General features: G+C 38.5%; 1 protein-coding gene across 1 annotated transcript; it reads right to left on the bottom strand.

The window, feature by feature from the left end:
• Positions 1-1645: 1645 nt before the first annotated feature.
• LOC116525348 (olfactory receptor 10A4) lies at positions 1646-2628 on the bottom strand. Its single transcript, XM_032241153.1, has one exon. It carries the CDS (start codon positions 2609-2611, stop codon positions 1664-1666), a length of 948 nt encoding a protein of 315 aa, XP_032097044.1. The 5' UTR covers positions 2612-2628; the 3' UTR covers positions 1646-1663.
• Positions 2629-13986: the final 11358 nt, after the last annotated feature.

Raw genomic sequence — 13986 nt, 5'->3', positions numbered from 1 at the left:
AAAATCAGTAATGTATCACCTTCTGTCTCCTCTAAACTCTGCTTCCATGCTTACATTTTTCTGTCCCTCCTTCTTATCATCTTGCCTACCTCTTAGAAGGACCCTTGTGATTAGATTGAGTCCACCAAGATAACTCAAGATAATCTCCCCATATCAGAACCCTTAAGTCAATCACATCTGCAGCCCTTTTACCATGGAAGGTACCACTTTCACAGGTTCCAGGGACTAGAATATAGATATCCTTGTGGGGAGGGGGCACTGTTTACCTTATTCACCAAGGTCAGGCAAAAGGAATGTGAAGAAGTGATTAAAGTTTGACCAAAATTGGAGACTATCGATTTTTAATGGTGTCAATCTGTTTGATTGTGTGATTGCCTTCATGCAAATAGAACCTCATGATCTGCCTTTTCTTTTGAAAATTCTTACTGTCATTTTACAGAATGAGCTATCTTTCAGAAGCTCTTGTGTCAAGAGAGCTAAAGGACACTTCATACAGGAAAGGAAACTGGTCCTGGTACTTCTATGGCACACAGAAGTAGGTTGTTTACATTGGTAAGGCAGACATGCCTGTGTAGTAAATATAATTTCACCCTTAATTATCAATGAATTGCTATGAGTAAGTTTACACACAGTTATGTTGCCCATACCCAAGGCTGCTGTTTGCTGAGTTCGGAGTTGGACCATGTTCACTACATAAAATCATAAAGAGAGGCTACTACATTGGTTGAAAGATACACAAGCTTGAAAAAGACAATTGATTCCATCCAATCACAATAAGATTACAGAAAAAAAATCTCATAAGCAAAGAATCTTTGGTTCTTTATGGTAGTTCCCCATAATTTCTCCACTTACACTTGACTGGGAGCTCGTTATACCTTTTATGTCAAGCAGCTCTCATACACCAGGTGGATAATGTGAGATTTAGGCAGTTGTCACTGTGCAACAGCCTTTCTCCAGATGAGGCATAGTCTGCTCCTCAATTGCTAGTCCTCTAAACATGTATACTTTATAAACCACTGGAGGATTTTTGTATCTTTTTATTATCTCTTTTTCTCACTAGATTGTAAATTCTATGGGGTAAAAAAATTATCTGTTTTATTTACCAATGTGTCTTCAGGGCCTAAACCGGGTGTGACACATGCTGAGTGCTGAATATAAATTTGTTAAAATGTTGAGTTCAAACTCAAAATTTGTTAGGAAAAATGAGTATAAGAATAAAATAAAACTCTACTATTAGCATTATTATTGTTATTTTAATTATGTTGTAAACAAAGCCTAGAAACATGCAGGTAGGTTTTAGACAAATAGAAGAAAGTAAAGCAGAAAATTATAAAATGAAATGGATGAGGGAGTTTGAGAAAGGCTGAAACAAATCTTTTAAAATGGTAGATTATAATTATTGATCTTCAGAGGATCCTAATTTATATAAACTAGAAGCATCTCCAGAGACACTGGTACCACTGTCCCATAGAATACTCAGACTACGACAATGCTTTCTTTCATTCCTCATGTTCTTTCTTTCATAAATAAGTCTTAGTAGAAAGTTAAAAAAAAAAAAATCAGTAGGCATACTGCGTCACCTAAAAAGAGACACAAAACCCACTTGAGGAATTCATTTTTTTGTGTGCTTACATTTTAACCCTTCAGTTTCCACCTAAGTCAATCATAGTTTCTGAGAGCCCAGGGTCCTGTGAATAACCCGCTTCAGTGCAGCCTTCACTTCATTATTCCTTAAGCTGTAGATGATGGGATTCAACATGGGAGTCACCACTGTGTAAGAGAGTGACAGCAGCTTCTTGCTCTCGGGAGAGGCACTAGATCGGGGTCGGAAATACATGAGGATGGCAGTGCTGTAGAAGAGAGAGACAACCAGGAGGTGGGAGGAACAGGTGGAGAAGGCTTTGTGTTTCCCCTCAGCTGAGGGCATCCTGAAGATAGTGGAGAGGATGCGGACATAGGATCCCAGTATCAGCAAGAAAGGAAAGAGAATGAATAGGACAGTGGCTGTTAGAGCCTCCAGTTCAAACAGAGAGGTGTCAGCACAGACCAGTGCAACGACAGGAGGGCTGTCGCAGAAGAAGTGGTTCACCCTATTGGGGCCACAAAAAGGGAAACTGAAAATCCATGTGGTTTGCACAGTAGCCACTGGAAACCCTGAGAACCAAGAAGCAGCTGCCAGCTGGGCACAGGATCTGTGGCCCATGACAACTGGGTAGTGCAAGGGGTCACAGATAGCCACATAGCGATCATATGCCATGGTGGCCAGGAGGCAGCACTCAGCAGCCCCAAAAAAGAAGAAGAAATACATCTGAGTGGCACATCCAAGGAAGGAGATGGTTGTGTCTTGAATGATCAGGGTCCCCAGCATCTTGGGCACAATGACCAAGTTGAAACCTATCTCCAGGAAGGATAAGTTTCTGAGGAAGAAGTACATAGGACTTTGTAGTGCAGAGTCAGCTGTAGTGACCAGGATGATGAGGACATTGCCCATTAAAGTAACCAGGTAAATGGTCAAGAAAAGGATAAACAATAGAGCCTGAAGTTCAGTGGATAGGGCTGAAAAGCTCACAAGAACAAATTCACTGACAATTGTCCAGTTTTCCCACATCATTCTTCTGCCCAGGACTTCACTGGGCATTCAATATCTAGGAAGGTAGAAGAAATCTCATATGTTATTTACACCTCTATTATACTCTTATAAAAGGGGCTTCCTGTGTCCTCATTCTTTACTTTCCTTGTTATAGTTGTTGAGGATCAAACATCTATACTCTCCAAAATGTAATAAAAGAAATTTTACCATTAGACTTACATTTTTTGGGGAAGAATTCTACTTTTCCAGACTGAATTAGCATACCATCTATATCTACACATGTCCTGATTTTTCTGTTCTCTCTAGAGAATGGCCAAAATCACAGCTTTAAGTTCATGCTCCTAACTTATCTCTCTTCAATAATGGTGCTAAGAAAGCCAGACCAAGCATTTATGAAGAGAGAGGTCTTGATACATAATGAAAAGTGGTGAAGTCAGGCAGGTATATCTTTTGCAAAACAAAAATGTAGGAAGGGGAAAATCAAAGAAATTGATTCAACAATTACCAAATGACTCCTGAGGAGGAGATCCAAATGGGTCCCAATCTCAAGAAGCCCATACTCAGGAAGATTTCACTATATTGTAAGAATCTCAGTTTCTACACTCTAAAAATTGCAGTGTAAACAGAAGACACACAACATAGGCAGTGTGGCTTATGTTGATCCCAGGGATGAGTATTTTCCAAGTAGTTATATGTGTCAAGATAGCATCAGAACTATGGACAGAATGTAGATGGGTTAAGCATGAACTTTTTCATTAGCTCTCTTGGTTCACTTGTGTCTTGACTCTCAATAAACTTGAAGCTCACATTTTAAATGTTAATAAAATCCAACTTCAATATGCAAGTGTGACTAATAATATGAAATCCTATGAAAAGGAAACAAAAGATTTCATCATTGCATTAATAACTAAGCTTTGAAATTGGGACCCTGAAATTCTTTGTGATGACTATAAACATATGAGGAATATTCTGAAGCACTTAACATGTTGTCTGCTATACTCTACATATTCCATAAATGTTGACCATTATAATTATTGATATAATGTTAGGCTTATCTTCTAAAATTTTCTTATCCAACTCATTGCCAAAACTCACTATAGCCCCTCTATTCAATCTCTAAGATAAAATAATAATTTATTCAATAAATATTGATTATCAGAAGATAATTCTGTATGCCATGCTCTGTTTTAGATACTGAAGATAATACATTTGTAAATAAAACAAGCAAAAATCTCTGCCCTTATAAAACTCATCTTATCATAGGGAAAACAGGTTATAAACAAATTATGTTAGTAGAAAGTATAGTATATAAGAGCAATGGAGAAGAATAAAATAGTGGAGAAGGAGATAAACACTTGAGGTGGAAAGTGTCAAGGAAATCTTCACTGATAAAATGATATTTAAGTGAAGTTCTGAGCAGGGGCAAGAGGTGAATTTACAGTGGTGAAGGAAGGAGGGAGGTAAAGAGAAAAAAATTAGAAAATGCTATTTTTTTTTTTTTGCTGATTCATAGTCATAAAAAAAATTCAACCAGGGAATCACTTTTTTTCTTTTTTTGAGACAGAGTCTTGCTCTGTCGCCAGGCCGCATGCTGGAGTACAGTAGCACAACCTCGGCTCACTGCAATCTCTGCCTCCTGGGTTAAAGCAATTCTCCTGCCTCAGCCTCCTGAGTAGGTGGGACTACAGGCCCATGCTACCATGCCCAGCTAATTTTTGTATTTTTTAGTAGAGACGGGATTTCACCATGTTGGCCAGGATGGTCTCCATATCTTGACCTCGTGATCCGCCTGCCTCAGCCTCCCAAAGTACTGGGATCATAGGCGTGAGCCACCACGCCCAGCCAGGGAATCACTTCTTTTGTGAAAACATCCTTTATACCTTATCTACTTTCATACTAACAATGAACATTTATGAAGCATCAAATAAGTTCCACACACCATTCTAAGTGTTTTGCATGTATTATCTTATTTAATTCTCACAACACCTGAAGATACGGAGAGTATTATACCCATTTTACAGTCAAGGAATCTGAGACCCAAAGAAGCTGAGTAATTATTTCAGCAAGTGTTTGCATCCTGGATGGTCTGCGTCCATGTAAGGGATTTGGCCATCAAGTGACACTTGCACTCACTTTTTCAGAATGGGAATAAATCTGAGCCCATAGGTGAGGATAAGCCAGTGTTCAGTACAGGGTGGTAGTAAGAGCAAAGCAACACAATTTCTAAAGATAGGCAGAAATTCTAATACATTAGTAACATTGGAGAACTAGAATACCATTTTCATAGTTCTTATTTTAGAATAATCATTAATGTATGTAGCTGTCTTATACTGTAGATGACATGCTCCTTGGAATACAAATTGTGTTATTCAATTTTTTACCCCAATGCCAAGAAAGGTAGATGCCAGGTAAATTGTTATTGAATGAATTAATAGATAATGAAGAAAATGTGGTAAATAATCAAGGAAACATCTATTCCTACACAAAGTAGGTACCGTGAGCCCCATTCATAAGGAATTTTGACAAAAACACAAAAGAATATGATATAGCATCATACAATTAGCTTGGACTTAAGCAATAATAAGAGATATAAATGTACTTGTCTGCTTCCTCCATCTCAAAATCCCTCTTTGTAGTTCCCCTATTTCAGTAAATGGCACCACCCCAAAGTACAAGCCAGGAACTGGGATATAATCCTTTAATTTGTCCCCCAAATTTGATTATTTTTACTCTTAAATACTAATTCAGTGTCACCTCTCCAGCTCCACCACCACTGAATTTAGTTTCTGGATTTCTCTGGCCTGGAGTATGGTAGAAACCTGCTTCCAGTTCATTCTCTCCAAACCATCCTTGGCTTGTATGTGATCTGTCAGCAACTCCGATTAAGTCACTTACATGCTTAATGTCTTTCAATTACTCCATGTGGCCTCTGGGATAAAGTAAACTCTTTAACAAGGTCTTTTCCTATGATCTCTGCTTATTTTTCCAGTTTCAAATCCCCAGTGCAGCTATTTTTCAGTCGTACAAAAATACTTTGTGTTCCTTACACACAACATAGTCTCTCAGTACGCCTGTGTTTGTGCATGTGGCGCTCTTTTGTTGGAATCCTTTCCCTGAAACTATGTACAACTTTTTTTTTAGGTTTTGGATTATTCTTATTTGCTTTACTTCAAATTATTTACCCACAATCTCTTTATTTTTAATTGATATGTAATAGTATAGTACATAGGTATAGTACATATTTTGGGGGTACATAGGATATTTTGATACATGTATATACAATGCATAATGATAAAATTAGGGTGATTGGGATATCCATCACCTTAAGCATTTACCGTTTCTTTGTGTTGGGATGGTTATTATGTTAAGTAAAATAAGCCAGGCCCAGAAAGACAAATATCACATGTTCTTACTCATAGAGAGGAGCTTTAAAAAGTGTAACTTTCTGCTCATCTTGCAAGAATTGACTAAAACATCACCCTCTTTTTGAAGTTTCCAGCCCTCCCTTGGCAGAAAGAAGAATGGGTTTTTTTGGCTGTCTCATAACACTTTGTGTACCGCTCTCTTAGAGTACTTTTATAATAATGTGCTTGTGCATCTATTTATGCTATCTTAATTGTTAACATCATGAGGACAAATCTATGTGTTCATCCTGTATCTTTTGCACCAAGAGTGCTAACTGCAAGTGCCCAGTGTTTAATGCAGCCTAAGGTTTAATTATTTTTATAGTACTTTGATGACACTGTTGGATCTCTAACTGAGCCTACAGTCAAAGTCAGAGCTCTGAGTGTTTTTTTTAAATAAGTGGTATATTGGGTTTTGTCTTCCAAGTTATATTTCTTTTGTTTAAATATTTTGCTATGTTCTCAGAAAATATTTTAAAAGCTTTACTCTAATATAATAACTTTATATCACTCAGTGTGCCTCAGGTATCCACTCCCCTAAAATATTTGATCAAACTGTTTTCTGGGAGAGAGTCAAGACACTGAGGCACACCAATTAAACCATATCCTAAAATTGATTGACACCAATTTTTTAATCTATACTTTCTGGGCAAAACCATCTACTTTTCCTATCAGTGACCTTAAATCATTTCAGATACTGGTTGGGTTTAAAAACACACAGTTATAAGTACTGTCATCTGAAACATATCTCTTTAATGTGACAACAAATATCTCATGAAAGAAGTAATCAAATGTCTTAGTGAAGCACAGCGAAACCATTTTGGCCCTCATTCCTTAATCTGAGATCTAATGTCAACTTCCTTGTAAAGGCTTTTCGACCATCCTCATTCCCCAACTGGGTATAATTAATTATTCTCTCCTTGTCTTCATCATAATATTTAAAAGTATACCTATTATAGCAATGGTTTTATGTATTAATTATTTTTACATATATGCCCTCTTTGGAGACAGAAACAAAACCATATCTATCATTATGTCCATATTACATTGCTTGGTACATATTAATAATAAATATTTGTTGAATTATGAGTTAACATTTAATGATATTAGTTAATTGGCCTACCATACAAATATTTATCTTAAAAAGTTAATGACGTTCTTTTTCATAAAAGTATTAGTGAATCCATGATGGATTAAAGTAATTGCTATTTTTTTAAGTTTTTGTAAACAGTCCTTTTAACAATGTTTTGAGTTATTGTCTGTTTTAAATTATAAGAGAGATGGAAATAAATGTAGAATTCTAAAACTCTATACAAATTGAATTCTTATTGTCCTAATTATTATGATTGATAATACTATAGAAAAACAAACAAAACAAAACAAAAAACCTCTAAACCTAAATTTTTGGTGAAACAGTGTTGGAGAGATAGAAAAAAAAAATCCAGTGAAGTGTAGTTGAGGCCCATTATAGTAGAAACCAGAGAAAAATTGCAGCACAGCATAGTTTGTGAATTTCCTAAAGATACACACCAGATGATACTAGTTAGCCACTGACTAACATGTGACTAAAGGCTGGGAAGAAAAAGGTTCTCAGGCCAAAAATTCAGATGTTATCAGAGTTTTGCTGCATAGTCAGTAAATGAAGCTGAGAGAACCCGAATATACCTAATAGTATGTTTGCTTGTGTTTTGGGTTTTTTTGTGTTTGTTTACTTTTAGAGCAGGGATGTCCTATCCCTTTTTTCAAGACAAATTCTATAGGGAATCACAATACTTAAATCCATAAGGAAAAGCAAGGGCAGGGGCAGGGCCTCAGGACTCTACTGCTTGGGTTTTACTTTCTCCTGTCCCCTGAAATGTCCCCCTCAGGCATCTTAAGGGCCCTAGGGCTGCAAGAAACAAAATGTGAAAATCTGATTCAGGACTTTTGAAATGCCTCCTTCTCATACTTGTAATTCTATATTTTCCTTCATTTATCTTTATCCCTCTTTAACCAGCTCCTTCATATTTTCTTTTTGGATCTATCCTTCCCTCACTTTCTCTCTCATATCTTTCAACTTTCTCTTGTTTTTTTTTTTTTTAGGTTTTTCCTCTACTAAGTAGGGAAGGGATGGTAGAGGAAACGTTTTTGGGAAGATGTGAAGAATTCCTGTAACTACATGCATGTAGCTGTGGCTGTCAGGATGTTATGCAGTATAATTCAGGCACTATTTTACTATTAGTCTTGCAAAGCACAGAACCTTTGATAAGTGTGGTTGTGACTGAAGACATCAGAGAGAGATGGGAGACAACCCTAGGGGGAGGCAAAACCTATGGGAAACTTAGTTGAGGTTGCCTGGTTAGCCACTTCTCTGTCCAGAGTATCTACTTTCAGGGATAATATCTTAGAGAGTCTGTGTTTTGTTTCAATAGGAAAAACTAGATAACATAAGAACTTTGTGAAACTACCACATAAATGATGGTCTGAGACCTAAAGGCAAGGACTTCGGAGCCCTAAGTTCAGATTTAAAATTCTACCTAGGCATTTATTCACTTATTTATTTTTAATTGAGATGCTGAACTGCTGACTTGACCTTTTCTGAGTTATGTTGTTCTCAGTTGTAAAATGATAATTATATTAACGTCTTACCTACCTGAGAGGGTACCTGTGAGAGCAAAATAACAGATAACATATATGCAAACATTTTTAACATTCTAAAGCATAATACATATCTTACCATTTTGTTCTATCCTTTCCTAGATTCCCTATTTTGTCAAGTCCTATAAAATTCCGGGTTCTTTTTTTGGGGCCCATGCTCTCTTTTCCTGTCTTTGAGAAATGTGTGTAAGAAGACGCATTTTTTTGTGGTAAGCCTCTATACAATATACAAGAGGTTGCAAGTCTGTGCCCCATCTTCTCAGCCTTTACTCACCTCCTGCCAGTGTCATCTGTCTGTATAAATTCCAGAGAAGCCCTGGTCTATATCAGTCACTCTAGAGCAGCCGTAGGCTATTTCTGAGTGAGTGACTCCAGGAGAGTCCTAAATTATGGCTTTGTCTGTTGCAAGGCATTCCAGAGAAGCCCTGGGTTGTGTCAGTGGCATCAGTCATTCCAAAGATGCTCTGGGCTGTGCTTGTCTCAGTCCACAATGCTGGTGAATTCTGGATTGCATCTTTGTCACATTCTCAGAGAAGTTTTGTCTCAGGGTTGTGTCGGTCACACTTAGGTAAATCCTGGGCTGTGGCTGGGTCAGTCCCTGTGAAAAAGCCCCGAGTTGTGCAGCATCTTGTCACTCTAGAGGAGTTCTGCACTGGGTCTGTGTCAGTCACTCTAGAGGATTCCAGGCTGAGTCTCAGGACTATTTCATTCCCTGCTGTTTACTGTAGGGAAGTGATTCTCCCAATGCTTCATTTCCTAAGGTGAAGTCATAGATTCACTTTCTAACAGGTATGAGTTTTGGGGAGTTCCCAGGAGTGCAAAAATTCTTGAAGATGCTGCAATCTTTTAATTAGAGGAAGGTCTTTGCTGCAGCTCCAACTTTTTCTGCACTTATGAGGCTACAAGTGTAAAGGGACAAAACTCAGTGGTCTATCTATCCTCCAAGGTTTATACTCAGAAGAGAGTCGAGGAATATACCAGTATTCTTTCCATCGTTCTCCTCACTTTTTTTTTTTTTTTTTTTGAGACGGAGTTTCACTCATGTTACCCAGGCTGGAGTGCAATGGCACGATCTCGGCTCACCGCAACCTCCGCCTCCTGGGTTCAGGCAATTCTTCTGCCTCAGCCTCCTGAGTAGCTGGGATTACAGGCATGCACCACCATGCCCAGCTAATTTTTTGTATTTTTAGTAGAGACGGGGTTTCACCATGTTGACCAGGATGGTCTCAATCTCTTGACCTCGTGATCCACCCGCCTCGGCCTCCCAAAGTGCTGGGATTACAGGCTTGAGCCACCGCGCCCGGCCCGTTCTCCTCACTTTTAATTATTTTGGGCTGGTTATCAAGAGTATTTCTGATCTGGACTCGAGAAGTTTTCAGGCATGAAGAGGATAACCAATTAATCATTGTCTAAACCAAGTAGAGACTATTAATAAAAACCATAAACAGTTCATTGGGGATGCTGTTGATTGGGGCAGTGATTATCTTCAGGTTAAGATGAAGAAATGCCAACTAACAGTTTCAACATTCTAACCTTTCTGCAATAGGATTTGAAGTTGAGGGAGTAAGGCAAAGTCAATGTTTTGGGATAAAATTTCCCCCAGATAATAGGGGCTTCCTTCATTCAAAGACCCAAATGGACATCTGAATATTTCTTACTGTTTTTGGAAGAGATATTTGATTGCATGTTTCTTATTAAAAGTAGCAATCTTATGTGCCTTGATCGTTACTGTTTGGTTAGTATCCAGCATGGTATCTGCACTTATGCACTTGAATTTTTCCACAAGCCATATTTAATATACTGATTTGTCTCACTCCTAGCTATATAACTTGAGATTTTCTATTTTGATTGATTAGGATGACATGCTCATCTTGCATTTTGTTCTAAGGAAATACTTCACATTTCCCAAAAACTTGATAATAGAGAGGTTACTCAGCGGATAAAAATTAATGGCTATTTATTGTTCCCCTGATAACCCTTTTCTTCTTCCAGTATATACTCCAAATCCCTGTTGGTTCCCATGCTTACTTGGGATTACAACCAAAGATAATGTGAGAGTAGATATGGTCACCTGAGTCCTCGCTGCCATTCTTCATCTCATCCTCTCCCTCTCCCCTGGTCCTGCTCTCTAGAATTTGGAGGAGGAACAATTGTAACACAGGCTGCAATGGCCAATAAACAAATGCACAAGATCCACTTTGAGTCCTGCTTCATTCATCCAACAAATATTTAGTGGATATCTAACAAGTAGCAGGCACTAGAAATTTAAATTAAATTTAATAGACATTGTCCTTGGCCTCATGGAACATACAGTTTAGAAGGGGAGGCAAACATCAAACAACCATGTAAAAATGTGAAATTATAACTGTGATTAACATGTAACTAGAAGAAAGCTATGTATCTTCAAAAATAGCACCACCATTTCTCCTTTCCCTGGACATAAACAATAAGCCTGAGAGACCTGGATAATAATTTAATAAAATTATTATGAGCAGCAACCCCAAAGCTTCAGCTTTATTTTAGGATTGCTAAACAAGAAGCCTTTAAGAGGTAAATCAATCAATCATGACCTACTGTCTCAGTCCCGGAAATCTCAAAGGGGACCACTATAAAAATGGGAGATGAAGAAAAAAAAATCACTGCCCTGTGTAATGAGGTATGGTTCTGAATCCACTGTGAAAAATAAAGATACCTTGAAAATAATGAATTAAATAAGAAAATATTTATTTTCTACATGTGTGTAGACTCTTATTTCTAATAATTAACGTATATCTCTGGGAGATGATTTTGAATATTTCTGTTTGGTTCAAATTACTCATGGAACAATCTGAAGAAAAAAATAGATGTATCAGTTGCTGATACATCTACCCACACTGGTGGGTAGGTATTGAATTTGGAAAGGTCTCCACACATTGAATTGTGTTCGACATTTAGGGTGTTAGTGATCATTATTTTCCATGGTAATATTTTTCCTTGTAAAAATTGATGGGGTACATGTGAAATTGTTACATGTACATGCTGCATGATGAAGTGATCAAGTCAGAGTATTTAGGGTGTCTCTCACCCTGGAACAATACATTTTTTTTTTTGAGACACGCTCCATCGCCAGGTGCCAGGCTGGAGTACAGTGGCGCAATCTCGGCTCACTGCAACCTCCGCCTCCCAGGTTCAAGCAATTCTGCCTCAGCCTCCTGAGTAGCTGGGACTACAAGCGCACGCCACCACGCCCAGCTAATTTTTGTATTTTTCATAGAGACGGGATTTCACCATGTTGGCCAAGATGGTCTTGATCTCTTGACCTCTTGATCCACCTGCCTCAGCCTCCCAAAGTGCTGGGACTACAGGCATGAGCCACCGCGCCCAGCCATACATTTTTGTTTCACTATAGTCATCCTATCTAAATGTTCTGATTAAACCCTTTTGGTTTTTTCTTGACTCATACGCTCAGATGATGACAAGCACTTCTAACAGGAGGACTGTAGTGGACACTGTTGTAGTTCCTTCTTAATCTTTCTGAGTCACTTTTACTGGTTCTGTGCCTCCTTTCTCAGCTTCTTTGAGGTTTACTTTAAAAAAAAATTATCAACTTAGTGAACATATCCGCCACCTCCAAACGTTTTTCGTGTGTGTGTGTGTGTGTGTGTGTGTGTGTGTGTGTGTGTGTGTGTATGTGTGTGTGAACACTTAGCACAGACTTTACTTGATTTCTTTCTAATAGCTCGCATCTGAGAGCTTCAAAAGAATGCCCTTGGGCATCAGGAACCCTCTTCAGGACACAGAGGTGCCTGAGAGTTTTACTTGTCCCCTTCCCTCACTCACCTCACAGTCCAGCAGTAGCCAATGGATGGCTGGAGTGGAACAAAAGCCTACTTCCTATGCCCTGATATGAACAAACTCTGAGATTTACGTATGCTCTGGATTTCCTCACTGGATCAGGTTGAATTTGGGATTTCAATAGAAATTGCACCTTTGTTTAGCCTCTTCACCATTTCTACTCAACTTTCCCCATTCAATTAATGGCTTTGCCTTAACAAGTCAACTTTATTTGAGTCCTTGACTCCATATCCAGTTCTAGGAGAACCTGGCCTGTGATGAAAGCCTTTGGTCCTAAGACAAGTCTAATTCCCATGGGTTTAGGGTAGATATTCCTAAAAGTTGGAAAGGGATTCATAACACAGTGATATGAAGGAAAAAGCTTTAGGCTTGACTTTCTGTGTAAATAATATTCATTTATTTTATACCTCTTTTATGGATCCCTTCCAGGCTTTCAGAACACCTATGCTTTACTACAGGAATTGGTTTTGCTCTAGAATCTGCCCTCCTCTCTTGAGCAGTGCATTTCCCCACATATAATCTACTTTTAAGACTCCTATCAATTCTTCCTCCAAAATTATTTTAAATTAATTCCTATACATATCATTCCACTCCAGGTCACCATCATTTCTCAGTTGGACTACCCACTCATTTATTCACCTTATATACACAACTGAAATATCAGAGAGTGATTTCATTGTAATGTGAAAATTTTTCTTAGGCAAGACAAATCTTCAACAATGAGGTAAATATCTTTAGGCTTTGGCATCAGGAACCCTTATGGCTATGTTACAGAAAAATTTTAAAGTGTGCCTGCATCTCAGGTCTCATCCCCAGAGAGGAGTATCCCTTGCTTTATGCAGCTTTTGGCTCCTGGCAAGTGGCCTTGACTCCCATGACCACCTAAGGACTACTCCCTCCCCCAGTTCAAATTGTCTCAGCATCAAACATCATTGTTCTAATCAAAGCATTGTTGGTATTTTCATTCTACTGTTGTTGCATATTTTACCTATCTACTGTGGCAACCTCCAGCCTCAATGAGCTGCCTGTCTGGGCAGTCTACATTGTCTCTCTCGGGACCAAATGTTGTTTCTATTAATGCCCTGTCTTCGAAGTTGCATGTATTTTGAGTCTAGCCCTAACCCTAGCCATACTTCCCCATAATATCTTTAATGCAAAGGTTTGTATAACATAAGCTTTTCAGGAATGCCTATGTCATATTAAAAGAGAAACACTCATGCCTGTAATCCCAGCCTGTGGGAGGCCAAAGCAGGCAGGTCACTTGAGGCCAGGAACTCCAACATTGCAAAACTCCATCTCTACTAAACACACATACACACACACACAAATTAGTTTGGCACGGTGTAGCATGCCTGTAATCCCAGCTATTCGAGAGGCTGAGGCACGAGAATTGCTTGAACCCAGGAAGCAGAGGTTGCAGTAAGCTGAGATTGTGCCATTGCACTCCAGCAGCCTAGGTAACAGCGCAGACCCTGAAAAAGGAAGGAAAGAAGGAAGGAAGGAAGGAAGGAAGGAAGGAAG

This window comes from Sapajus apella, unplaced genomic scaffold (assembly GCF_009761245.1).
Source record: "Sapajus apella isolate SASKATOON/1434 unplaced genomic scaffold, GSC_monkey_1.0 scaffold47, whole genome shotgun sequence".
NCBI classification, from domain to species: domain Eukaryota; kingdom Metazoa; phylum Chordata; class Mammalia; order Primates; family Cebidae; genus Sapajus; species Sapajus apella.
The sequence above is the reverse complement of the archived record's forward strand: the minus strand, read 5'-3'. Positions and strand labels throughout refer to the sequence as shown.